General features: G+C 36.4%; 2 protein-coding genes across 2 annotated transcripts; one reads left to right on the forward strand and one right to left on the reverse strand.

The window, feature by feature from the left end:
- The first annotated feature begins 259 nt into the window (after positions 1–259).
- On the forward strand, positions 260–12,835 carry lamc2 (laminin, gamma 2). Its single transcript, XM_082172816.1, has 22 exons — positions 260–441; positions 3,450–3,626; positions 3,977–4,100; positions 4,189–4,331; positions 4,417–4,548; positions 4,656–4,845; positions 5,682–5,794; positions 5,905–6,120; positions 6,213–6,389; positions 6,641–6,874; positions 6,999–7,135; positions 8,161–8,317; positions 8,409–8,614; positions 8,806–8,885; positions 9,367–9,504; positions 9,640–9,784; positions 10,213–10,362; positions 10,572–10,686; positions 11,253–11,449; positions 11,653–11,811; positions 11,902–12,001; positions 12,176–12,835. The coding sequence occupies exons 1-22, from the start codon at positions 366–368 to the stop codon at positions 12,427–12,429; spliced, it is 3,420 nt and encodes a 1,139-aa protein (XP_082028942.1). The 5' UTR covers positions 260–365; the 3' UTR covers positions 12,430–12,835.
- A 1,361-nt stretch (positions 12,836–14,196) lies between these two features.
- nmnat2 (nicotinamide nucleotide adenylyltransferase 2) lies at positions 14,197–26,671 on the reverse strand. The gene is made up of 11 exons (XM_082172817.1): positions 26,455–26,671; positions 24,820–24,908; positions 21,286–21,353; positions 21,042–21,120; positions 20,840–20,957; positions 20,679–20,759; positions 20,038–20,082; positions 19,552–19,628; positions 16,447–16,548; positions 16,236–16,303; positions 14,197–14,890 (listed from the first exon to the last, which is right to left on the reverse strand). The coding sequence occupies exons 1-11, from the start codon at positions 26,537–26,539 to the stop codon at positions 14,788–14,790; spliced, it is 915 nt and encodes a 304-aa protein (XP_082028943.1). The 5' UTR covers positions 26,540–26,671; the 3' UTR covers positions 14,197–14,787.
- Between the last annotated feature and the right edge of the window lie 750 nt (positions 26,672–27,421).

Genomic DNA, 27,421 nt, shown 5'->3' on the forward strand with positions numbered 1-27,421 from the left:
TACATTTCATAGCACACTTAGATCTAAATAGGTTTCAAACAATGGGTTTAATTGTTCTCGTGCTGTGTTCTAAACTTCTGGTAGCTAGGCGTTTAATCAAACACGTGTTTATGTTAGGAATGGCATGATACATTTCCTATCAGGCACGTATCTCTGTGAATCACTCGTGAGTAAATATACAGTTGAGACACGGAGTTGACGTGCCCGCGCTTGTCAAGTTGGAAGTTGTTGGAAGTTGTTAAATGCGCGCGCAGGGATCAGCTGGCACAACCGTTAGGTGTCCGTCTCCGCTGAGGACCGTCAAAGCCTTAATATCGACCTGACACTATAAAAGAGACAACGTGCCGTTAAATCTCGGTTCTTGGATGTGGAAAATGAAGAGCAGTTGGATCTTTCTGTGCCTAGCTTGCATCTGGTATCCAGTTAACGGGACAGTTCAATGTAAGTGAAGTTTCTTTTGCCTGTCTGTTCATTTTTTTTTCCTTTTTTTTTCTTCTACATTAGTGTGTTGACAAGTGGTAACTACATAAAATAATTAATTTGCTGTAGACCTGTTTTAATTAGGTAGACCTATTGCTGAAAATCAGATTTGTGGGCATGACTTTTTATGACAGTAATCACAGATCGCAGAATAAATTCCAGTCTATTAAGCTTTAATAAGGTGTCCAAATGGGACAACTAAAGTAAGGTTTTGTATTTAACATTTCTTAAATAAAATTTTCATATATTAACCATGCAAAATGATATTGTATTATTGAGGGGTAGGCTATCTGGCATCGTCTAGACTCTATACAACAGCAGTGACAGTGATCAGAAAGTGTCTCACTTTATACCTTGGCCTGCTACTCTTGATTATAATATAAGCAAACAATAAACATACAGGCTAGAGAGATAATAGGCCTGCCTCATATACCTATCATATAACAACAGCCTATGACCATACAATACTTTTCATAAAGGCTATATATGTGATTTTAAACTCGTATGAGTTTAAATTTGTATTATGAATGTAAAAATAGACGGCATGTAATGCCAAGCTGTGTTCTGGTCATAAAATATTTTAAAAACTGTTCTTTAAAAATGTAAATTATATAGGCTAATTATTATTAATGCAGTCAGTGTCTATGACTTATGACCTATGTTTTTTTTGTTGTTGTTGTTTTTACAGTCTATGCTTATGACCTATTTTTTTTCTTTTATTTTCTTGTTTTGTTACAGGACTAGGCTTTATTTAGATGTAACAAATTATGCCAGTATATTACAACAATAGGTTATAGGACTAGGCTAAAAGGCGATACAAATGGTGATTCAATTCTAAACAAAAATGTTGGAAAAAAAGTCCATTGTTTTGCGTTCCATTGCGCTGCTTTAATTGTATTTCTTTATAAACATTCGATACATTTGCACTTGTCCAGCTGCTTAGTCAGCATCTCGCCCATGAGCTCTGCTTTTCTGTGAGAACGACCCCATAAATATTAACAACTCGCATTGTTATTATGGGCCCTTTTCACATTTCCATGGCGCTCAGAAGCGAAACTCGTCATGTTTGGGTAAATTCAGGAGACTACAGCAAATACAATTTTTGCATTCCCATTTGCTCCAATAGCGAAAGAAAATCCATGATAGCGTTTCCATTACTTTCCAAAAGAGGAACAAAATATATAGAGGGGAATTATGGTCAAAAGAGAGTAACATCTCAAAATTAATTGCAGTCACTCCCTCAGCCCTATTAACACCCTTGCAGCAGTGCTAACTATTTTAATTTAATGCCTATGTTATATAACACAAAGTATAGGCTGTTATGAAAATATATAAAATTGTAACATCATTCTGTGCAAAGGGTCCACTGTTTATTTTTGAACATGTCCTAGGATGACCCTTGTCTTACGGTTAGGTTTTGCTGTTGTTGCTGCCTACCTGTGTTGCTCACCTGTGAAGGAACCCTGATGTTCCACATTAGAAGGAATGGAATGTCTGGTCTGAGTGGATGACGTTTGGTTCATGCTGACTTGATATTACCGTATTATACCGTTGTGATAAATTACCTACAAGAGCGAGCTTGCCCTACCCTCAAAGCCAGTCTATTATCTAACATCTATTATCATCTGTGTGTTGGCCTGGCTGAACATAGAAGCTGTTTTATTGCAGGTAATCCTACATGATCTAATGTGCTTACACAGCTGAGGGCATTTCTCTTTCCCTTTAAAAGATGTCCACCCTGGAGGTCCGGTGTGTCTTTCAGATGCTTGTTGATCCTCAGACATTTGTGGTTTTGTCATTGTATGCTCTGGTAGCTTATGGTTTGTGGATTTGAGTAATTGTCTATGTAATATCCTAGAGAGTGAATAAACCTTAGGGCGGGGTGTTATTTACTGCATTGGTGGCACTGTTTTATAGGTATAAGACGGTCTTTAGATGTTACTTTCCCATGCTCACAGCAATACCACTAAAAACTTGACTGGCGCCAGTTAACTAGCAATGTGATGCTTTCTTTTCAAAGACTGTAAAAAGTTATTCAGCAGATGAAAACCACAGAAAGTTGGGCATATCTTTATAGGGGCGCAGCGCCAGCATCAGAAGGAGAGTACAACGTGTGCATTTATTGATAAATTGTTATGATATCTGCATCTGTGTAGTTCTTTATCATAAATGCAGTTTACATAATATGATGCGGGAGCAATTCAAGAGCATCCACTGTAGTTTCCCATCCACTGTAAAACCTGGGCTACTTATTTATTTATTTGTTTGTTTGTTTAAATTCCTTTCATCTAAATGGTATGAGACTTTGTGACTTTTCCTACTTTTGCTATAATTCATACTTTAGTGCAATAAAATAGCTACAATTTATTATGATATTCATTTTTATAATAAATCCAAAAGCAAAACACATGAAAAGAACTATAAAAGGGAGTGGAAATGGCAAATTAGCTAATGAGTGGTCCTCTGCTGCCATCTACTGGTTTTAGTGGTAATTTCATGTCATTTTCATGTTAAAAGTGTGTGTTTCCACCAGGTGACAGAAATCCTCCACTAAACTTAAAGCATGACACTTTTTTCATGTTATCTCCCTGAATGAAAATGAGAAATGTAGATCTTCTTTAAAGTGAATTTTACTGCACAAATGTAGAGTAAAAAAAAAAAAAAAAAAAGTGTTTAAAACTATGTGTTGAAAAATAATGTTTAAACAAATATTTTACCCACATATTGCCAATCTGGACAATTACAGTAATATAAAGTTGGTCTATATTCTTAATGAATATTTATGAATATTAGCTGGTTATTTAAAATGATTAGAAATGAATTCAATATTCAGAGATTGTATAGGAGCCCCCCTATATATATAGCCCCCCTAATATTGAAATCCTAGAATCACCCCTGATATGAGCCCTTCTTTGAACAGGGAAAAGTTATTGACACATCGTAACTCATCTTGGCATGTTGTCTTGCAGCCTCCACTACTTGTTCGTGTAATGGTAAAGCTCAGCACTGCAGAGCGGATCATCTAGGACTGTACTGTCTAAACTGCCAGAGAAACACAGAAGGGCGGCACTGTGAAAACTGTAAGGAAGGATACCACCACCAGAGGGCAGGAGACAACTGTGAGCCTTGCAACTGCAACACTGCAGGTGAGCTGAACATTTATTTACTCTCCTGTTGTGGTCCAAGTCATACCGGAAAGAATTCTAGTTTTTGGGATGAACTATCTTTTAAAATGTTTTCAAAAGCTATTGATTGTTTTCTTCATCTTGTGAAATAATTTGATGCTGCATATAGAAAATTAATTAAAAAAGAAAAGAAAAAGAAAAGTGTGCATGTTCTAAATTTTTTTTAAATAATTGCTAGCCTACTTGTTTTTGATATTTTGTTATATAATGCAAATATGGTTAGGTATACATTTTTAATTGTGGCTTAAGTGCCGTAAGTGTTTAAGTGTAGTTTAGTTGTTCAAAATGCATCTATGCTTTGTTCTGTTCAGGTTCTCAAGGACCGTTCTGCAACAATGAGGGCCGGTGTGTGTGTAAACAGGGAATTTATGGAGACAAGTGTGATCGCTGTGATGATGGCTCTCAAGTGACTCCCAATGGATGTAAGCCTTTGAGGTGAGAATAATGAGCCGTACATCTCTGACAGCTATCTGACTATTAATATGCAGGTTTGTTTGGTTTAATGAATGATCTTCTCCTTCAGGCCAAGCTGTCGGTCACGTAACAATGGCCGTCTTACATATAACACAAAGGAGTGTCTGCCCTGCTTTTGCAATGGCCATTCAAGTGTGTGCTCTTCAGCTGAGGGATATTCCATTCACAACATCTCTTCAACTTTTGAAAATGGTGAGCTTGATGTGTAACCTCCGGTTGTAGTAAATCACATTTGGTTTTAGTTGTCTTTGTTCATTTCATTTGTCTCGTCTCACAGGACCTGAGGGCTGGCGGGCTGCCACTGGTCAAGGTGTGAGCTCCTCACAAGTGCAATTCAGGTGGTCTCCCACTCACAAAGACCTTGAGGTTATCTCTAAAGAGATCTTTCCTGTTTATCTGTTTGCTCCCGGTATGATATTACTTTTTTTTTTTTTATTATTAATTATTGGCAATATCAGTAATTATCATTGATGCATTGTCATTTCCTTGACTCCTGTGCTTCTGTGTTTAATATAGCATCTTACCTGGGGAATAAGGCATTGAGCTACGGTCAGACACTCACCTTCTCTCTGCGTCTGGACAGAGGCGTCCGTCGTCCTTCCGTCTCTGATGTCATGCTGGAAGGAGCAGGTCTTAAGGTGTCTGCTTCACTAGGAGACTTGAGAACTGTGGTGCCCTGTGGAAAGAAAATCACCTACACATTCAAGTGAGTAACATCATCAGTAATAACTAGATCTTTATGTTTTCTAAGGTAATGTGAGTGGTTTTTACCCTGCCCTGGTCCCTGCTACTATTTAAGACTATAGATTTTGTTTAGGGATGCATTATATATGGGTACCATATCAGTTATTGGCCAATTTTAGAGAGGGTTTGATCGTTTTGTTTTTGTTCAATATTGTAAATGCACTACTGTTCAAAAGATTGTAATCTGTTGGATTGTTTTCAATATTTTTCTCTTACGCTCATCAAGGCTGTATTTATGTGATCAAAATTTTTAATATATTTTAAAATGTAAGCAGCCAGTCTTGTCACTTGATCCTTGAAACATGATCCTTCAGAAATCATTCTAATATGCTGATGTGGTGCTCAAGAAACATTTCTTATTATTATCTGTTATCAAATGAAACATTTGTGCTGCTTAATGTTCGTAGAATATTAATATTTACTATGATGATTAGTAAGTGCATGCTCATTTCCCTTGTTTTTATATTGATTATCTTTTTCGTCATCTAACACTCATGTTAATCATTAAAAACAGTAATACATTTAATAACACTTAAATGTAATATTTAGCAAATCTCAAAATTAATTTCCATTTTTTCATACTGTTCATTGTAACGTTGTAATACCTAAATTCATTTCACATGTAACATTTAAAAGAATATATTTTACCTTTTTTATTTGACAAAAGAGTATAGAATTTTAATATCTGCAATTTATTAGTTAGCAGCCATAACATGAAAAGTATTATCTATATGAAATTTAATATCATTATCATCCAGAATTGGTAACACTGATAATAATTGTTACCATATTTGACAGACTGGACGAACAGCCTGGAAGCAAATGGAAACCGCAGCTCTCATCCATGGAATTTCAAACACTTCTGAGCAATCTTACGGCCATTAAAATCAGAGGAACATTTGGTGAAAATGGTGAGTGTTTAATCTCTCCAATCCAATTATGTACATGCATAAACTGTTTTAAACATGCACACAGAACGTTAATGCAGAATAAAATAATTGTGTGTCTGGTTTCACAACAGGACGTGGTTACCTGGATGATGTCTCTCTGGTGTCAGCTAAACTGGGTACCGGCACCCCTGCAGTCTGGGTAGAAAAGTGCAGATGCCCTGCTGGTTATGATGGACTGTTTTGTGAGCGCTGTGCCACTGGATACAGGAGGCGTTTACCTGGTCAAGGCCCCCGAAGCCCCTGTGATCCCTGCTCCTGTCAGGGTGGAACGTGTGATCCAGAAACAGGTTTGTTATTTCAATGGTTAATGCGTGTTTGTGTTTCAGTTATTAAAAAGAAGAAACCTGTGCTGAGAAAAGTGGATTTGTTATGTTTACAGGAGGCTGTTACTCGGCTGATGAGATACCAAATCTGCAGATGTGCCCTAAAGGTTATTATGTCAACCGCCAACAGTCCAACTCCTGCCAGAAGTGTCCTTGTCCCGAGGGGGAGGCTTGTTATGTTATTCCAGGAACCCAGGATGTGATGTGTGCCCGCTGTCCACGGGGGACTACAGGTGAGGAACACAGGGAAACTTAAAGGTTCTTAAAGGGAATGTACACCCAAAAATCAAAAAAAAAATTTCCTTCTGGCTTCTCTTTTCAATATAATGAAAGTATGTCAAAAAGCACTATAAACGTAGCGTAAAAGTAATCCATATGAGTCATGCACTATACTGCAAGTCTACTGTAGTCATGCACTAGATTTAGTGAGGAACTATAAAAAACAGTTTGAATCTAATTATTTCTGTTTGTCATGTTTTTAAAGGCTCTCGTTGCGAAATATGTGATGACGGTTTTTATGGAGACCCCCTGGGAGAGTATGGCCCTCCCAAACAGTGCCAGCTCTGCCAGTGTTATGGCCATGTGGACCAGAACGCCATCGGCAACTGTGACCGCCGAACAGGGGAGTGTCGGAAGTGCCTGGACCACAGCACCGGCCCCAAGTGTGAGAACTGTGAAGATGGATACCACCACAGTTACCCCACAGACCCATGTCAGGGTACAGAAAAATACCTTGACTCTCACAAGCATAAATATAATGCTGCATACAATACCAGTAAAGTGAAATACAAAATCCAAAAACCACAAAGTCACCTCAATTTTGCTTTCTTTTCTCACTGAAGCCTGCAACTGCAATCGTCTGGGCTCTGTGTCGAGTTCATGCAGCGATAAAGGCCAGTGCAAGTGTAAGGAAGGTTACGATGGACTCAAGTGTGAGAAATCAACATGTCCATCCTGCTTTAACCCAGTCAAGAGCAAGGTAAGACATTGCAGAACTAAAAACAATTATTTGATCAAAAATACTGTAAAAACAGGAACATTGTGAAATATTATTACATAAAAAAATAAATATATTTTAATCTATTTTAAAATGTAATTTATTCCTGTGTGTCAAAGCTGAATTTTCAGCATCATTACTCATTAGTCTTCAGTGTCATGTGATCCTTCAGAAATCTTTTTAAAATACTGATTTGAAACATTTATTATTATTATTATTATTATCAATGTTGAAAACAGTTGTGCTGCTTAATATTTTAGTGGAAACCGTGGTCATTTTTTTCAGGATTCTTTGATTAATAGAAAATTCAAAAGAACAACATTGTTTTGAAATAGAAACCTTTTGTTATTATAAATTTCTCTTTGCTGTCACTTTTAAACAATTTAATGTGTCCTTGCTAAATAATAATTACTTAAATTACTAATCCATATGTATGCATGTGTGTGTGTGTGTGTGTGTGTGTGTGTGTGTGTGTGTGTGTGTGTGTGTGTGTGTGTGTGTGTGTGTGTGTGTGTGTGTGTGTGTGTGTGTGTGTGCGTGTGAGTGAGTGTGCGATTTAACCATGAGAAAATTAGATCATTTAATTTGTGCTATCATGTCAAAATAAGCACTTTACACTCTACGCTGTGTGAAAGAAAAGATGAGAGAATCCTGCTGGGTTTGATGATTGTTTATTATCTGGAGTGATATAACGGTATGTTGCTCTGCTGCCGATCTTGAACACTGACTGTGTGGGTGGAATTAAATGTGCTGTTTGCCCAGGGACCAGCACACACAATCAAGACTGATCTCATACACAATCTCAATGCTGTTAACTGTGGTGCATTTACCAAACCTATATAACAAGAGGAAAAAAGCCCACTCAAGGCTAAAAATGATTAAAAAACATTAAATGATGACATTTAGCGTTGGATCCATTCCCTGCGCAGTTGCTAAAATAGAGGTATTAAGTTTAATGTTGACAATATTTATGGTAGATAAATGTTGGTCTTTGTGTTTTAATTCAGATAGAGGTTTATGCACGACAGCTGCAGGAAATGGAGGATTTATTTAAAGGAATTGGAGGTGATGATGCTCCAGTCAACGATGCTCAGATGGAACGGGCTATTAGGGCCGCAGAAGTCATGGTGCAAAACCTGGAAATCAGAGCAAATGAACTCACAAGTACAAAAATCCTTCATTTGTTTTGATTAATTCATTTTTTTCTAGTTAGTTCGTTGTTTTAGTTTGACAACTTTTTTTTAATACCAAATAGGTACAGAGAAACAGCTTCAGGATAAACTGGCGAGCATTAGCCAATCCCAGCTGAGAGAGGACAGAAACATGGAGGCTTTGTTGACAACAGTGGATGGGATCAGAAACAAGGATCAGCAGTACAGAACGGAAGTTTCAGAAATCCGTAACCTCATCAGTGAAATCAGGTTAAAACTGCAACAGGCCAAACGGGACATCCAGCAGGCTGTGAGTATTTAATTATTATATTTTTATGGGTGGTATTATATTAATATAATATATGGTGTATTTTTAGCATTTGGTTTTCAGCCGGTTGTTGAAAGGTGATCTCTAGCTTAACTATCACATAGAGGGTTAGTAAAAGTATAACTATGGTTGTTTTGAAAATTCTCAGTATTTTTGTAATATGTCTATTTCAGGAGTTACCCTCAGGTGATGGGGTGCCAGGTGCTGACACCTTGTCTGATTTGGTTCAGAGAGCTGCTGATCTTGCTGAGCAGTATGTCATGTGTTTTTCTCAAATGCTGCAAACAGTGAAACAGCACAACATGTTGTGACCCATAACTACATGTGCACTAATAAGACACTTGCTTAGCCAACAAAGACTTTAATAGTTTTCACAGTTACACATTAAAATGTGGTTCTGAACTGTTTTAGCTCCAGACTTAAAATAAACGTATACTCATAAATCAGACTCAGACTTACTCATAAATCAAACACTGAAATATATTAAAATTCAGAGTTTGATTGGACCTGCTGCATAAGCACATCAACAACAAAAGATTAAAAGCTGATAAGCCAATTTATTTTGTTATCATAACTATGCATTATTTAGTTGCTTTACTGCATTTTGCATTTGTTTCACTTGAGAATAATAAAAAATGCATTTAACCATTGAATAGACTTCCACTTCACTTGCTTATCTGCGTATATGTTGTGCATTAATTATGTGTAAAACTGACTGGTGTTTTCCTTTCCAGGCATCAAGGTGAGGCAGTGACGGTGGAGACCATTGCAGCCAATTCTCTAACCGAATCTGAGAAAGCCCTAGATCTCATCCGAGGTGTCATCAACCGAGAAAATAAGGTCAAAGACAAGGTCAAGGACCTCAAACGACAGTAAGTTGCTCATAGCTCAACTTTTGAATGAGAAACATTGTTAAACAAGATAATTCTCTCCTCAGTACAGAACTGTTCTACCTTCATTGTGCAGAGGTAAAGACTGAGCTTACTTTCTAATGATGTTGTTCTCAGGTATGAAGCAGATGTAACCAAAGTGCTTGACATGGAGAATAAGGCCACTAAACTAACTGATACAGCTGGAAAGGAGAGCGGAGTAGCTCAGAACGCTCTGAAACAGTTATCTGACCTGGAGAAGAAACTTCCAAAGCCTCTGACGGTAGTGATTCAATATTCAATATTTATGTGTGTAGAAGAGAGATTTGAGTAAAAATAGGGGAATACAGGAGCCTCAAGTCTTTGTTCGCAACCCGATTATTTTCCAGAAACCATTTGCTGGTGTTACTGGAGACTAAAAAAATACACTATATAAAATTAACAATGTGTAGTACACAATTAAAAATAATAATTAATAATAATAACGTTACTACAATGAAAGCATACGACATTTCCCTTAGCTCACATTCAACATTAAAAAAATACTCATAAAACAGAATGAACTACTACAACAGTGAAAGAAAGAAAGTTATATATATATATATATATATACCTCTAAATTATCACAGAGTAAGAAATTTAAACCAGGTTCCTCTGAAAATGTTGTTGCGTTTCTGGAAGTTGTTAGTCAAAACCTTCCTGTTTCTGCAGAAGGACATTGCTGGTGTGGTTTCCATGTTTGACAATCTGAAGGGTATGGTGGAGGGGAATCTATCACAATACCAGGACTTTCAGCAGTATGTGCTCAATGAACAGAAAGAGACAACTGATCTGTTCAATAAGGCCAAGACTTTCCAACAGGTAAACAAGATCCTCTGTTAAACCTTCCCGATACTGTAGATGCTCAGAAACCACTGAAAAATATGTGAAAGATGTGTAAGAATGTGATGAGTGAAAATGAGCTTGATTTTATGTTGATGATATTTAACCAAGAATTTGCAACAACATTGACCTTTAGTGCATTTCCTGGGTCAACAGGAAACTTGACTAATGTTTTTATTTGATTTAAGGTTCAAGACAAACTTCTTGCCAGGGCAAACGCCGCTGAAGCAGTCAAAAATAAATCTCTGGAAATCTTTGCCAACAACAAAGATAGTCTGGAAAAGACACTAGAGACGCTCAAAGGTGCGGATGAACAATGGATTTTAAGCTATTAAATATCATATACACATTACCGTTCAGAAGTTTGTGGTCTGCAAGATTTTTAATGTTTTTGAAATGCTCACCAAGGTTGCATTTATTTGATTTAAAATACAGCAAAAACAAGGAATATTGTGAAATATTACAATTTAAAATAACTGTTACTGTGATGGTAAGCAACATTAGTCTTTGTCACATAATCCTTCTTATATGGTGCTCAAGAAACATTTCTTATTATTATCAGTGTTAAAAACAGTTGTGTTGCTTAATATTTTTGTGAAAACCATGACTTTTTTTCAGGTTTCTTTGATGAATAGGAAGTTAAAAAGAACAGCATTTATTTGAAATAGACATCTTTTGTAACATAATAAATGTCTACTGCCACATTTGATCAATTTAATGCATCCTTGGCTGAATAAAAGTATTCATTTCTTTAAAAAAAAAGTCTTACCTCCCTGAACTTTTGAGCAGTAGTGTATATATCTCCAGATAATGTTCTGCCATCATTTAAACTATCCAACACAATTTACCTTCAATGTCTCTTTTGTCAGATTTTGATGAACAGTTTGGTGATAATAAGGATCTTGCCGATGCTGCCATTGCAAAACTGCCTGCTATCAATGACACCATCCAGAAGGCCATAGCTGACAACACCAAGACTCAGGACATTTTGGATGCAATGGCTCCTCACTACAGAGATGCTCAGGATACTATTAACTCTCTTACAAGCACTGCAACCAAACTGGAGGTATGGCGACCTGTTATCTTGAGTGTTCACCTAATTCATTTCTAAAAACAATATTTGTGCCAATGCCATTATTATGTAAATTTCACAGAGAGACCAGTTCAGTTTCTCACAGTGTCTGTCACAAGTTTACTAAATGACCCGAGTTGAGTGGGCCTTTTGAATTGTATACAGAAAGCTCACAGGATGCTTGTATGTCTCCACAGGGAATGTCCGATTCTCTTCCGCCTTCTTCCGATATTTTGAAAGCTGCAACCAAACTTAAAGAGGACGTGGATGGACTGAATATAGAAGCATCTTTAACTAGGGACAGATTGAATGAAGAGAAAAACAAGGCTAAAGCACAGATTAATCAAGCGAAGAATGTAAGAATGTCTGCTTACATAAAACTATTTGAAATCATATTTACTTTGGAGATGCATGCTAAATTTTCTTTCCTTTGTTTGTGAAATCAGGCTGTCATGGAGTCTACTGGCGCACTTGGAAACGCAAAGAATGCCAGGGATGCTGTTAGTGATACTTTAAAGACAATCACTGATATTATGAGCTCACTGGGTGAGTTATAATAGTAATTCACTACATGCAAAATATGCAGTCAAGTATGGGAAAAGATAATTATCAAACTGGATAATGACATGTTGGAGGCAGAATATATTTTCATAACATGATCTTAATTCCAATCTCCAGCGATGAGTAAGGATTCACTATAAATATAATATTGCTTTCCAGGAACTCCTGGGACAGTCGACGACAAACGAGTGAACGACCTAGAGAACGCCATCGCTAAAAGCCGCAGCCGCGTGGACAAAGAGCTGAGGCCCAGACTCAGGGAGCTGGAGGAGAAGGAAGCCCAGCAGAGAGCCAGCATGTCAGGCATGATCAATGACATCGACACCATCCTGGCTGACATTGCCAACTTAGAGGAGATCCGTAAAAGCATTCCAAATGGCTGTTACAACATACCACCTATTGAAAGGCCGTAAAGGCTTTGGGTTACTGCAGGGCCAAATCCCAATGTTACATAGTTTAATCTATGAACTTACTGATGCTACTTTTCAACTAAAGAGTGTTTGTTGCATATAACATGATTTTGTACTGTTTGTGAGATTTTTTTAGTATTTATTTTTTCAGTTTATTTTTTTTAATTTTTTAAAAAATGTTTTACTGTGAAGTTTTAAATGATGCCAAAGATATTTACATTTGGGTAATTAATAGATAAATATATACCATATCTGAAACTAATTGTTCTTGAGAAGCAACACCCAGTTGCTTCTCCATCTGTTTCTGGATATAGTGAAAAATACATTCAAATGTGAAAGAAATGCACAACATAACAAATTGGATTCTTTTGATTTCTGTTTTGTTTTATTAAATTCAGTATTCATCAAGGACACGAGTTATTGTCATGGCAGCATACTTTTTCAGTGGTTGAATGCTAATCGAATAGCCACTATAAAATAAAAATATATTCATATATGACATTACGCTGACACACATATACATGCTTTTCACCACAGACCACTAATTTAAAAAAAAGTATAATATTGAAGATCTAAAATTAAGTTCTGCAGTTTTAGCATCTTAAAAACAGAACCCTATAATCTTAAATGGTGTTTAATATGTATACAAGGAGATTTTAATAGCCTGAATCTCTATAATCAATTAAAAAGCATGAGGGCAATTAAAATACAAGAAGAAACAAACAATATCATCAACAATATCTACTCTTGTTGATCACGAGTTTGAATGAAGGCATGACGAATGCAAGGAAGCAGTGAGGATTGTAGAGGTACAGAAGAATGCAGCATGCCAAAACCGTGAAAAAATATATTATTTGTGGTGTATTTCCTAATCTTCTACATTGAGTCTTCTAGTGATTCCTAATACACCAGTTACTATGGTGACTGCTAAGCAAAAAATGGAAATAAAATCATGAAATTGTACTGATACAAACAGTGAGGTATCAATGTGTGTTTAACAATTGTTTTTGTATATTAGAGAAGTATAATCCGTTCAAAAAATCAGATGGGGGATGGGGGGTGTTATATTTCTCCTTCAATGTCTGTGATAGTGTACATATCTAACAGCATATTAGGTACAGTAAACCTAGTTAACTCTGGGTATGAGTTGGTTACACAAGGAATATTTTATAATGTTACGTTTTCATATTTCTGAAGATTAACATTCTGGCTTCCAATTTCATTTATGATAGTCTCTGGTTAAAGTCATCAAAATTAAACATCATATTTCACCTACGTATTTGTTTGTGCTGAAATCATATATCATATAAAAAACAGTAATCACAGTAATATATTGAAGTCTTCATATCATAAAGCCAGAGCCTTGTGTAAACTTGCAAAGCCTATCAAAATGAACTATGCAATATACACATAATTCGCTGAATCTGTTATTCTTCTCATCAAATACACTTTGATTCATTTATAAAGGTGTTAGATGTGCAGTTGATTGACATTTCATGTTAGCTCAAATCATTTAAAAGATGTTCCAACAATCAAATAGAGGAGTTTTTAAAAGCATAGAATTACTTTATGCCCTTGTCTAACATGAAAAAGCTCTCAAATGGTGTCAGTGTGGTCTCTTCACAAAACAAGCAAAAAGTGAAAGGAATCTTGGCTGAAACGAATGGTTTGATGCAGAGGCAGTGACTAAAGATCACATCTGTGGCATGTCAGCATGTAAATGTCGAGCATTTGGAGCTGTGTGAGAAGTAAATGTGCACAAAAGCAAAGTAAATGAAATTGCATTCTTTAATGTGCAACCAAATACTCCACGTATACATGAATGCACATTGAAGACAAAACATTGAGGCATAATACAGTATATGAGACAGATGTTTTCTGTACATACAGTTGATTGATGAGTAGAAAATGTATTTAGAGATGAGATGAGTCTAAGCACAGTTAACACTGTAACCACAGACTATGGTCTACGTGGTAGTTTAAACACTCATGCGCTGAAAGAAAACCCTTAGGCATGCACCTACAAGAACAGAGAATATCAAATCAACAGCAAAGGCCGACATTATAGCAGGCAATGGTTTATTTCATTAAATCAAACTCTTTCTGTCATAGTGGCGGCGAGGCTCTCTCCTCTTCCTCCTATTGGGCACCTAAGCCCACCCAGTCCCTTAAAGCTGATTGGTGGAGCAGATCCCTCAGGCACAGTGCTGTACATCCCAATGAGACACGAGTAAGAGGGGAGGACAGATTAATGCTCCTCTACATGGAAAAGCAGTGGTAGCACAGGAGGATTATACTCTAGATTACACACAGAGAGACAGACAGGGATGACTGACGGGTTCAGAAGTGGACTTCCCCACACTATCCAGAAGCATTGATGTAGAGCTGACTCTGCAGGATGTAGTCGATGACTGGCTGGCTCAGGTAATCCACCACATGACCGTCACCGTGCTGAAGAGCCAGTCTAGTAAGGAGAAAAGCAGAGGGTTAAGGCCCATTCACACTAAGGGTGCGTTTAAATGACAACGATGTACTAAAACGGAAAAGGTTTTCCTTTGCATTTTTCGAGTAGCCTACGGACGACAACGTTGTCAAAACGATCCCCATTTACACGGGTATGCGAAAACGATTAAAAATGCTGTATTATGCATGTCAAGCCAGTAGTTGGCGATGTCACTTTGTAAAGAAACACTACGCACCTATCGACTGAACACGTATTACGCATGCGTCACTGTTTTCACAAATTCGCATTCATGTAGTTTAAACGGAGACAATAAAGGTATGGTTTTCAAAAAGTTTGCGTTTCAGGCCCTCAAAAAGCTGTTGTTGTGTAAATAAACAACCAAAGCATAAGAAGTGTTCCTTTTTTTTACTGAAAACAGATGATATTGTTCTGAGTGCATGCTGCAGGTATGTTCTTTAAATTTATTCTTTCAAATTTAGAGCAATTTAAACCTACCGGTATATCTTTATCTTATTATTAAAGGGATACTCCACTTTTTTTGGAAATATGCTCATTTTACAACTCCCCCAGAGTCTTACCGTTTTCGAATCCATTCAGCCGATCTCCGGGTCTGGCGGTACCACTTTTAGCATAGCTTAGCAAAGATCATTGAATCGGACAGGACCATTAGCATCTCTCTCAAAAAAATGACCAAAGAGTTTCGATATTTTTCCTATTTAAAACTTGACTCTTCTGTAGTTACATCGTGTACTAAGACCGACGGAAAATGAAAAGTTGCGATTTTCTAGGCTGATATGGCTAGGAACTATACTCTCATTCCTGCGTGATAATCAAGAAACTTTGCTGCCGTACCATGAGTCCAGCAGGCGTAATGATATGATGAAGACCCGGAGATCGGCTGAATGGATTCGAAAACGGTAAAACTCAACTGTTTAACTCTGGGGGAGTTGTAAAATGAGCCTATTTCCAAAAAAAGTGGAGTATCCCTTTAAGGCTCATTTTCACCAAAAACGATAATGCTAAATATTTTAGCGCCCACACCGGCAGACAATATATTTCTGTTTATTAAGCATGTGCTGTAGTTTTGTCGTCTGTCGCTTTAAATGCTCGAGCTCTTCAAAGCAGGATGGAATTTGATTGGCTGTAAATGTTTTTATCATTCACTAGGTGGAAAAAAATCGTTCTGAAAGTGACTGCAACGATATTGTTTCTCTGTGCTGTTATCATTATAGTTGTGGTGAGGACTCTGCTGTTCTTTTATATATCATTATCGCCCTTGGTGTAAACGGGCCTTTACGGTACAGAACGGACAGATGAATGACGCGGAGACAGCAAGAACACACACCTGCTCTTGGTGGAACTGACGACTGACATCGGGTGGTCGACCTCATCCTTTACCACGATTATATTATCCTGTGAGAGGAAAACCAAAGCCGTTTAACAGTCACAAAACAAATATGCTCTAAATCCCCTGCTTTGACTATGTAGTAAAACTAGCTGTAAAAATGTTAGTCTATGATGATACCAAAGGAAAGCAAATATCTTGGTGCTAATACCTTATGCTTTCGGAGCACAGAAGAATGGTTCATTATCCTTTCTGTATCGACTCCATCTCGAGGAACCACCACTATCCCAAAATCTCCCACAATCACTTCCATCTAGAAGAATATAATAATCTGATATTTAGTTCAGTTTAACAACACATATCTCGATTTGTATTAACAATAGTTTGAATGTTAGTGCCTTGAGAATTCAAAACTGATACTATTAACTTTCTTAATACATGTTCTAGGTCTTACTGTGTAAAATTCATCAATGCGTGTTATTCTAAAACAAGTAATGTGAAGTTTTATGTTGACTTTAAATTTCTTAATCCATTACTTGCATCAACATTTAATGTTTATCACGTTATACTTAGTAATAGTAATAGTAATATATCTTTATTGTCCACCGAGGTGGAAAATTGTCTTTGGCTCACCAGCCATTAGAATAAGTATACAAGCAGTTATGAGAAACAGAGACATAAAACAGACAGATTCACATTACATGAAAATTAAAAATTTAAATAAATAGATAAATAATCACATTTCATGCCATGATCATTTGGATTATCAGTCACTTGCAGAGTTGAGAATTTTAACAGCATTTGGAATAAAACATTTATTTGCTAGAGGGATTCTGTAGCGTCTACCTGATTTCAGGGGCTCAAATTGACTGAAGAGAGGATGAGAACTATCAGCAAGAATAGTCCTCGCCGCCTTCTTTGCCCTTTCAGCATAGAGCTGTACTAATGGCTTCTGTTGTCTGCCAACTATTTTGCTTGCCATTGACACAATTCTGGCAAGTTTGTTCTTAGATCTGCAGTTTAAATGATCATACCAGGCTGTGAGATGAAAAGTTAGTGCACTCTCTACTATAGATTTGTACACAAGTTCTAAAATATGCTGACTAACTCCAAGGCCACTAAGTTGTCTAAGAAGAAATAAACGTTGCAAACATTTTTTTTTAAATGTAGTCTGAATTATCAACAAAGCTCACGTGTGAATCTAGAATTGAGCCAAGATATTTAAAATTCTCCACAATTTCAACTTGTTGACCCACAAGTGAAATTGGCTGGATTAACACATCTACTTTTGGACATATCATTAATTATTTTGTCTTTGCCACATTAATTTCTAGTTGGCTGAGGTGACACCAGGTCTCAAGGGCCTTAATGTGAGCCAGATAGGCAACATCATGTAGAGAATTAGTTTTGTCCAATAGGCCCACTAAGGCCATATCATCAGCGTATTTGAATAATCTAAAATGTTCTTCTTTAATCGTAAACTCATTAGTAAAAAGAGAAAAGAGCACAGGGGAAAGGACACAGCCTTGTGGGCAACCTGTGCTTAAAGTTAGCATATCAGACACAGTCCCTCGAACACAGACCCTCTGTGTATGGCAAGAAAGAACATTTCTAATCCAGGGGACTAAACCTGTATTAACATCAAGATCGATCAGTCTTGTTAAGAGAATATGTGTCTTCATAGATTTAAAAGCTGAGCTAAAATCCATGAATAAAACCCTGACATATGCTTTGGGATGCATGAGATGTTTTGTAACTGTATTAAGCAGTGTCAGTACAGCATCATCTGTACTTCTGTTACTCTTATATGCAAACTGAAGTGAATCTAACCTAGAGGCGACAGTCGAAGTTAGATGATTAGCCAAAACTCGCTCCTCAGTTTTACACAATATACAAGTTATTGCAATGGGCCGGAAGTCATTTAGCATACTGGCTTTTTTGCCACAGGCCTAATTATTGAGTATTTCCATAGTTTCGGCACTATGCATGTATCCAAAAGTAATTGGAACAACCTTGCAAAAACTCCTTTTAATTGAGGAGCACAGTCTTTAAGAAGGCAGGCTTTTAAACCATCTGGGCCAGTGGTCTTATTTGGCCTTAGTTTACTAAGGCTTGCCATAACATCGGCCTCAGTAATAACTATTGATGTTTCTGCAGGGAGACTTTTACATATCTCATCACATTCTGTCTTACCTTCCACAGTGTCAAATCTGCCATAAAAGTTATTTAAATCATTAATAAAAGTTTGGCTTTTACTTACACAATTATCATCCTTTTTATTAGACCTACCCATTAATGTATTTAATCCCTCCCAAGCCTGTCTTATATCACCAGTTAAGAATTTTCCCTCTATCTTATTTTTATAATAAATTTTTGCTTTAAAAATGTTTCCCCTTAACTGTCTCCTTTTCTCACACAGTAAATCTGTATTACCAGAACAAAAGGCAACCTTCCTTTCATTAAGACAGCTTTTCAGCTGTTTCGATACCCAGGGCTTGTTATTTGGGAATTTTTTTAACAGTTTTAGTTTCAGACACAGTGTCTTCACAAAACTTAATATATGATGTAATGGTATCTGTGAGCTCATCAGCATCATGACAAGATTGAAAGAAAATGTCCCAATTAGTTTCCTCAAAGCAGTCCCTTGCTCTTTACTCCTACCAGACCACACCTGTATTTGCTTAATAACAGGCTTTGTCCTCTTCACTACAGTCTTATATTTGGGTAGAAGATGGACACCTCATACTTCTTGTCATACCTATTACTTCTTGTTATTATTATTATTATTATTATTATACAAACATTCGTATAATTTATTGTGGGGAATTTTTTTATTATATACGAGGTGTCCCAATTTTATATATATATTGAAGTTACAAACTGAGAAGTTACAAAATCAGGAAAATATCATAAAAAGTACACAGTGAGACATTTTTTGTTTTTGCTGGATATAAGGTGAGTGTTCAGGTAGGAATTAAGTTTCTTACCAAAAATGAAAAATTAGGGCTTAGATTCTGCTTTTTTTTTTAGATGTGGAGCAAAATAAATAACCGTCAATATTGTGTCTACAATGTAAGTACTCCATATTATCTTCTTGCTTATTAAACTATTAAATAATAGATATATCACAATCGCAACCGCGCCATTGGTCTGAATATAAACAAAGCTGTGACTATACCTGAGACGGCACTTACCCTCGCGAGTGTGATATTGCTTAATTTTAGGTGAACATACAAAATATGAGCAAGAATAAAATATTTTATATATTGTTAAACACATGTTTGTGTAAAGAAAGAAAGAAAGAATCATATCTTACATCACTTTCGTTCCACAAGCCAGGGATAGAGAAAGATTCCAGAAGATCACTGCCACAGAGGAGCAGGATACGCAACTCTGAACAAACCACAATCACAGTTACACATCACACCATAAAAAAACACAAGACACAGTAATGAGATGTTTTTTCTTCGCTGTAGGGGTAAACACAACAACTTTGATAAAAAAAAGTCGCATTTTCCCCATGAGGAAGAATGAGGCACTACACAGCACAGTATAGACAAACACCATCACTTTTAATGACTTATATTATAGAAAGATGTCTACTGTTTTGTCTATATCTCTGACAACTGTTTTTCTGTGTTTGTCTTATTTGATGTTATTTATATTTTCTTGAGGAGAAATACACAGTGATTTTTTCCCCTCTCCCTGGGAAAACTCTGTATTTTCTGACGATGACTCAAAGTGACAAGCAAGGACTGATTTGAAAACCAAAACCATGGCAAGGAAAATCACATTGTCTCACCAATTTCCTCGTAGCGCATTGCTGTACCAAGGTTGGCATTTTCGTCTGTTCAGAAAAACAGAAAGGCTTGAGAGGTCACAGGATGATTGATTCATTGAAAGTCACCATAGTCATGTAAAATTGTTACATATCCTGTGCGTATGAATAATTCAAAATAATTATACGGAATTATATGATTTCTGCATGAACTTAACCACAAGGCATTTTATATTTTACATTTACACAAATTGGAAGAGGTTGAAATGGTGACATTAAACTTAAATAAGTAGTGTGAGGCAGATCATTTCATGCATTAAAAAATAATGCAATAAAAAAATGTAAAAGACAAAAATGAAATGACTTCTAGACTTTTTGTAATGTCTATTCAGTGTATTCTCTGTCATACTAAAGTAATGTCTTAAATCATCTTCATATTTTAGCATATGTTAAAATTCAAATATTCAAATATTAGTCTGCCTGTCATGTAATAAATTCAGTTAAAAAAAATATATTTCAGCCAGAGTAAAAATTAAATTGTTCAGTGACAGTTACAGGTACATTTAATATATTTAATATTTTTATATTTATATTTGTGTTATATTGCATTTATATTATGTATATTTGTTATGTATTAAATTCTGTACATGAATATACCAACTTACCAACAAAGGTAAAACGATCCATGTGTGGACGAACACAACATATTTTGCCCAGGTTTTCACTCATCTTTCCCCAAAGCTTAACTGGAGAAAAAGAGGCATCAGTCAATCATGAAATCATGGACCTGTTCTCCAGAACACCAAACAAAGGTCACCTCACTTACTAGCCACAGACTTGTTTGCTGTGTTTTGGTAAATAGGAGATGTCCCATTTTGGGGCTGGCCAATCACTGGGGTTGTGGATGGTGTGTTCACGTTGGACAGAATGCATCCTGTGACTCTCTGCAGAGGAACAGCTCAGTTGATCACTTTTAGATTGAGTACAAGTAAAAATCGTACAGCATTCAAGACAAAATTGAGACTAACCTTCATTAGGTCACGGTGATGCTCCAAAACACTGCAGGTGGTCTGCCAAGTGTCCTGGTAGCTCTCCCAAGGATCCACTCTGCAAAAGACCATTAATCCATCAAACATTTTATGTCCAATCCATTTTTAAATATATAAGCTATCCATCATCAATATAGCTCAAGGATGCTGAAGTACATGTAAGTGCTGCATAGCATTCTTATGAGGGTGTTGCCGGGCTCCATTTTGACTGATTGACAGTTACCTGATCCAATCAGACGACTGAACTGCCAGCTGACACATGGTGAGACGATGTCTGCTTGAGACAAGGCCCTAGAAAAGCAGAAAAGAAACCAAAACAAGGAAGTGAGTGCTTTAGCATCCACCAATAAAGAACATTTTTGAACTTGTGAAAAACAAAAAAGGGAAACCTATTTGATCAACACAAAAGCCATTTTTCAAACATTTGCCTTTTTTTTAGATCAGGGTTCAAAACACAATGATTCCTAAAAATTTTTCTTTCACACGTTATGCCTCTCCCAACACAACGGATTTAAGCTGGAATGACTGAATCCTGCTTTCTATAGCATTTATTATTCATATTTTGATGCTGAGAGAGAAGAAAACTAGGCCAAAGTTATTTTCATTTCCAGTTGAGTTCTACTGATTCATTAGTCTGGCTATCACCAGACCAAGCTCAATCTTTTAAGATTGAACATTGGTCTGGGGAGTCTGCTATGTATTTTTTACTGCGTGATAAATGGGCATAGTTCAAATGACTCTGCATGCAATTGGATAGTCCTTCAACCAATCAGACCAACAATCCGGGTGAAGCACTTTGCAGAGCTACGCAAAAACTCCAGGCAGGAAATGTGTAACCAAACGTGTTGATCAGCGGTTTGCAGAAGCAGCAATGGAATCGAGCGATTTTTGCAGGTTATGCACAAAAAAAAACATGAAAATTTGTGGTATTTACTGTACACCCACTCGAGCGATTTGTTTGCTAAAAAGAAGCCATTGAGCATCATCGAGATGTTAAAAGAAATTGGACAGAGCCGTAACGGCTCTGGAATTGGATTGGATTAAACCCGCCAATAGCGCGCCAGGTGGATTAAGCCAGTTTGTGATTGGTTCCCACAAATTTGTAAAGGAAGCAGCAGAGATAAATGTACAGGTTTCCAGCCTGAGCTGCAGGGCGAAATCAAATCGCCGGTAGATCAGGCTGGGTTTACCCCGTCTACTGATTCATACGATTCAGATAAAAACCTTATATGCACAAAAATAAACAGGAATCTACTTAACTAGAGACATGTGGTTTTGTTCACATTCATGAACATAAAATTTAATGTAGCCTTAAGGTGCGGTCACATTTACCATTTTCACAGACAAAATGCAGTTCAATAGGAATCTACGCAATCTGGAATTTCCCGAAAAATTCCTACACGCAGATTTTTACAATTGGTTACAATTTGTCATGCAAATGCGTCCATTTTTCCCAAAAGACACCTGCTTGATTTGAAAGTGACTTATATGTAAGCAGTGCTAGACAACGGACCTTTCTTCCCTGTGAAATTTCCAGAAATGTATTTGATGTGACCTCACTTTAAAGGAATATAATAGATATAACAGTGCAAAAACAGTGGGAGTTTTCACTGTTTATGTGGGATTTTAAGTGAGTTCGATTTTCAGGTTACATACGGCATCAAAAGACTTTGTGAGTCTTATGAGTGATGATTGAGTCGTGAACTCGAGTACTGAACCGATTCGTTCAAAAATGCTGATTCATTCAGAAACAAAACAAGTGGCTATCTTTATTAGTGAGTTCTCATAAACGATTTTAAAAAAAAAGTGTTCATTCAGGAACACCATTACATGTTTTGCTCAGAACCACACAGGGGCCCTATTTTAACGATCTAAGCTCATGGTAAGTGCACTTAGGGCGTGTCCGAAATCAAATCCACTTTTGCTAGTTTAACGACGGGAAAAATGGTCGGTGCGCCCAGCGCATGGTCTAAAAGGGTTGTCCCTATTCTTTGGGGAGTAATTGATGTGTTTTGGGAGTGTAATTTCCCATTCCCTTTAAAAGCCAGTTGCGCTCGCGCCATGGCAGACTCTCTATTTACATGGCAGAATTTGCACGCGGAACGATTTAAGTTTTTTCTAGAGAGCAAACAGATCTGCTCGTGTGCGAGGTTAAAGCACGCAAGCAGACCATCTACGAGACAAGCCGGATTCCACCATATCTTTATGTACACAATAATAATCTTTTACATCGTAATCCTTTTATTTTTAATATTTGGCTAGTTTGTGTGGTGCTGGGCGTCCCTGTGTGTGTAATAAGCAGAGTGAACGCGCGTTGTGGACCTGCCTATAGGCACACATTAGGCTACTAACATGCTCATTAAATAACAAAACAATTTTTCGCCATTGACTTTAGGCCAGATTTCTATGGAAGCTTGTTTCTGCCACAGAATAAAGCATTTTAAAAGATAATTGCGACTTTTTATCTCACAATTGCGAGTTTACATCTCGCAATTCGGACTTTATTTCTCAGAATTGCGAGATATAAAGTCAGAATTGCGTGTTATAAAGTCGCAATTGCGTGAAATAAAGTCGCAATTGCGTGTTATAAAGTCAGAATTGCGAGATATAAAGTCAGAATTGCGTGAAATAATGTCGCAATTACGTCTTATAAAGTCAGAATTCTGACTTTTTTTCTCACAATTGCAACTTTATATCACGCAATTCTGACTTTATAATACGCAATTCTGACTTTATAACACATAATTGCGAGTTTATATCTCGCAATTCTAACATCTTTTCTCAGAATTGTGAGATATAAACTCACAATTGTGAGATATAAAGTCCAATTCTAAGGGGGGGAAAAAGACGGATTTTCTTTTATTTTATTTTTTCACAATAGTTTATATCTCACAATTCTGACTTTATAACACGCAATTGCGACTTTATAGCATGCAATTCTGACTTTATATCTCACAATTGCGTATTATAAAGTCAGAATTGCGTGATATAAAGTCGCAATTGCGAGAAAAAAAGTCAGAATTCTGACTTTATAAGACGCAATTGCGACTTTATAAGACGCAATTCTGACTTTATATCTCGCAATTCTGACTTTATAACACGCAATTGCGACTTTATTTCACGTAATTCTGACTTTATATCTCGCATTTCTGAGAGATAAAGTCAGAATTGCGAGATGTAAACTCGCAATTGTGAGATAAAAGTCGCAATCATCTTTTAAAATGTTTTATTTTGTGGCGGAAACAAGCTTCCATAGATTTCAGTTGGTCAATGGCACAGTCTATTTCTGTTGCCTCAAAATAGCAACGCACCAAACAATGCGCCTGAACACACCTCGTTTTCAGACCAGCACGCCCATAGGCACACAAATGGACGCAAATGCATTTACTATTTAAACAACGTGGCGCAAGACGTGAAAATGATAACTGCGTCGGGCTGAAACTAGCAAAAAACGCGTCTGGGTCGCCAGTCTGGCGCTGCATTGCACCAAGTGTATGATAGGGCCCAAGGTTTGTTTGGAGCAGCAAACAAAGCAAAAATAGACCAAGGAACGGGGAATGTGTATCTAAAAATGCAAGTTACTCAATATCTACAATAACTTTTTGTTTACTGAACTGCAATTTCAAACACAATGATGGTCTGAATATCAACATCGGATGTGATTATCTGCAATAAAAGAAGTAATAGCACTCTGCTCCTGTGATATTGCGTAAATATGCAATTCTAAACTGACTTTAAATTGAAAATATTCTCTTACCGGTTTGGCATAGGAATCGTGTACAGGTGAGATGATACCCCCAATCACAATGAATCGTCCAGTCTTGTGTAGGTACTCTCTGGCTTTTTCTGAAAACCAAAAAAGATTACCTTATTATCTCATGGACATCATTTGACTTCTGTAACACATTTATTTATTTATTTTATTAAAAATCCTTTTGGAACTTTTATTTTTAAGAGTGTAGCTTGGATGAAAATGAAAGGAACTCTTTTCGAAACATAAGAAAGTGAAACAAGGTATTTTATTCAGGAATTCAGAAGCAATTCTCAGCATGAGCCATAAACCCATTCTTATTCTTGTACCTCAATATATGCAAAAGCATGCAGTAGGGGAAGGAGGCTTTAAAATTAGGTCACGGACACAGAAGCTTTTTGCTTCCGGGGAAAACAGCAGAACTGTATTGATCAAACTGTGGTGGTGGAGGAACTCCTCATGTTGCTTATGCACTGAGAAACTCAGCTGCAGTAAATGAATTAAGGAAAGTACAAAGCTCCTAAGGTTGTTTCCCTGCCTAGTATGTTTATTGGCACACTAAAATGTGGAGACGGACAAGCCAATGGTAGAAATCTCTCTCTCGCTCTCTGAGTGTCTCTTCTTTTCCCAATTGCACTCTTAGTCAAGTTCCTGTCACATACAGTATGATGGTATAATTGTAACAAAGCTAATCTTTAACCATCATGCTCTTTTGAGATTGACAAAACTTACAAATGCAAATATGTTTAAGATGTTCCTCTGACCTAATCAAACCTGTAGGCAAATATTATTGACATTTTATAATGAAACTGTAAAGTGTAAAACAATCATCCCAATATTTATTTGAAAACTTATGTCAATTACTGTCTTCTTTTAACATAAAATGTAATGACAATATGCAGTGATAAGTTCACTACACTTTCAACCAATTTGGACTTTGAACTAGAAAGTCAGTGTGAAACTTAAATAAAAATCAAAACTAAAAAACTAAACAAAAATCAAGTAGACTTAAAATTACTGTTAAAGTTAAATGGATGCTAACATAAAAAAACAAACATTTAAATACATAAATCAAAATCCAAATTGTCTTAAATCAACTCTATAAATTATTTCCATTTATATCAAAATCTAATTCCTTACTAATTTCCTTAAGGTTGACGTATGAAGGTATGTCTATAAAGTCTCATAACAGGACAACATGCGAGTTTTAATGTATCCTACATATTAATTTAATTTGATGTTAAATTTAGAGTAGATTGTTATTTATCTTCCTATATAGGCGTTCTAGCATGTCAAGTATCCTTCGTAGGATAAATGATTAATTCCACTTGTTGAAATATCATAAATCATAGATTTGTTTGCTAAACCTGCGGCTGCGCACCCCCATCATCTGCTCTGAGAGATGATTTGATCATTCTGGGTTCTGAGGCCATCGCCCATTTCAGCACCTTCGCTTTGGACAGCGATCGACAATAAGAATTCATTACAGAAACATCTAATGATTATCGATCATCAAGCGTGACATCACAATGTATGAAATCATCACGGTCACCATAAACCCCTTTACATACTCAAACAACAAACGCTGAATTAAAAATCAGCTCGCGCATCCACTCCCTCTAGAATAGGCGAAATACTTACCGAACATATGAATGTGTCCCTTCGTGATGGGGTTGAAACTTCCACATGACAGCAAAATGACATGCGTTTTAGTGTTCTCCGTCATTGTGTTTGTGGTGATCTATCGTTTTTAAACATATGTCGCGGATTTCTAGGCCTTTTGTTTTGTTGTAAGTCCGCAGCAAGAGGCGAGGTTCATTAGGCTGCGGCAGGCGCGAGAGGCAGAGCGTCACTGATCTGTTCCTGCGCACTTAAAGGAACATGCGCGTAGTGATGCGATTCAAGGACTCTTGGTTCCGAGTCATCTGTAAAACGATTAGCCTATGTTACCTTAACGGTTCCGATTCTTTTAGTGCGCGGTGGAATAATTATTTAGTAAAAAAATAAAAAAGCCTAGTAATAACATTAAAGAAAGAAAGAAAGAAAGAAAGAAAGAAAGAAAGAAAGAAAGAAAGAAAGAAAGAAAGAAAGAAAGAAATGTATTTCTTATTGAATGTAGCCTTCTTCGTATTGCTTTCATAAAAAATACAAAAAAATACAAAAAATAAAATAAAATTTCTTGAAAAAATTGTTTACAGTGTTATTTTTTCAAAGACGATTAGAGCCGTTTGGACTTGCAACCCTGTTACACATATAATTTCTAGAATTGTTTATTTCTTGAAAATGACAAAATCACACAAATCAGGGTTTTGATTTGTTATTACAGTAAAAAGTAGATTATATATATATTGTATATAATACCTTTTCCAGATGATGAACACTGAAAATCAAAGTAGTTACTCTGAGTTATGAAAATGAAAATGACATTTCTTGAAAACGACAAAATCACACAAATCAGGGTTTTGATTTGTTATTACAGTAAAAAGTAGATTATATATATATATATATATATATATATATATATATATATATACTGTATATATATATATATATATATATAATACCTTTTGCAGATGATGAAAATACACTGAAAATCAAAGTTACTCTG

This window comes from Leuciscus leuciscus, assembly GCF_965113295.1.
Source record: "Leuciscus leuciscus genome assembly, chromosome: 6".
NCBI classification, from domain to species: Eukaryota; Metazoa; Chordata; class Actinopteri; order Cypriniformes; family Leuciscidae; genus Leuciscus; species Leuciscus leuciscus.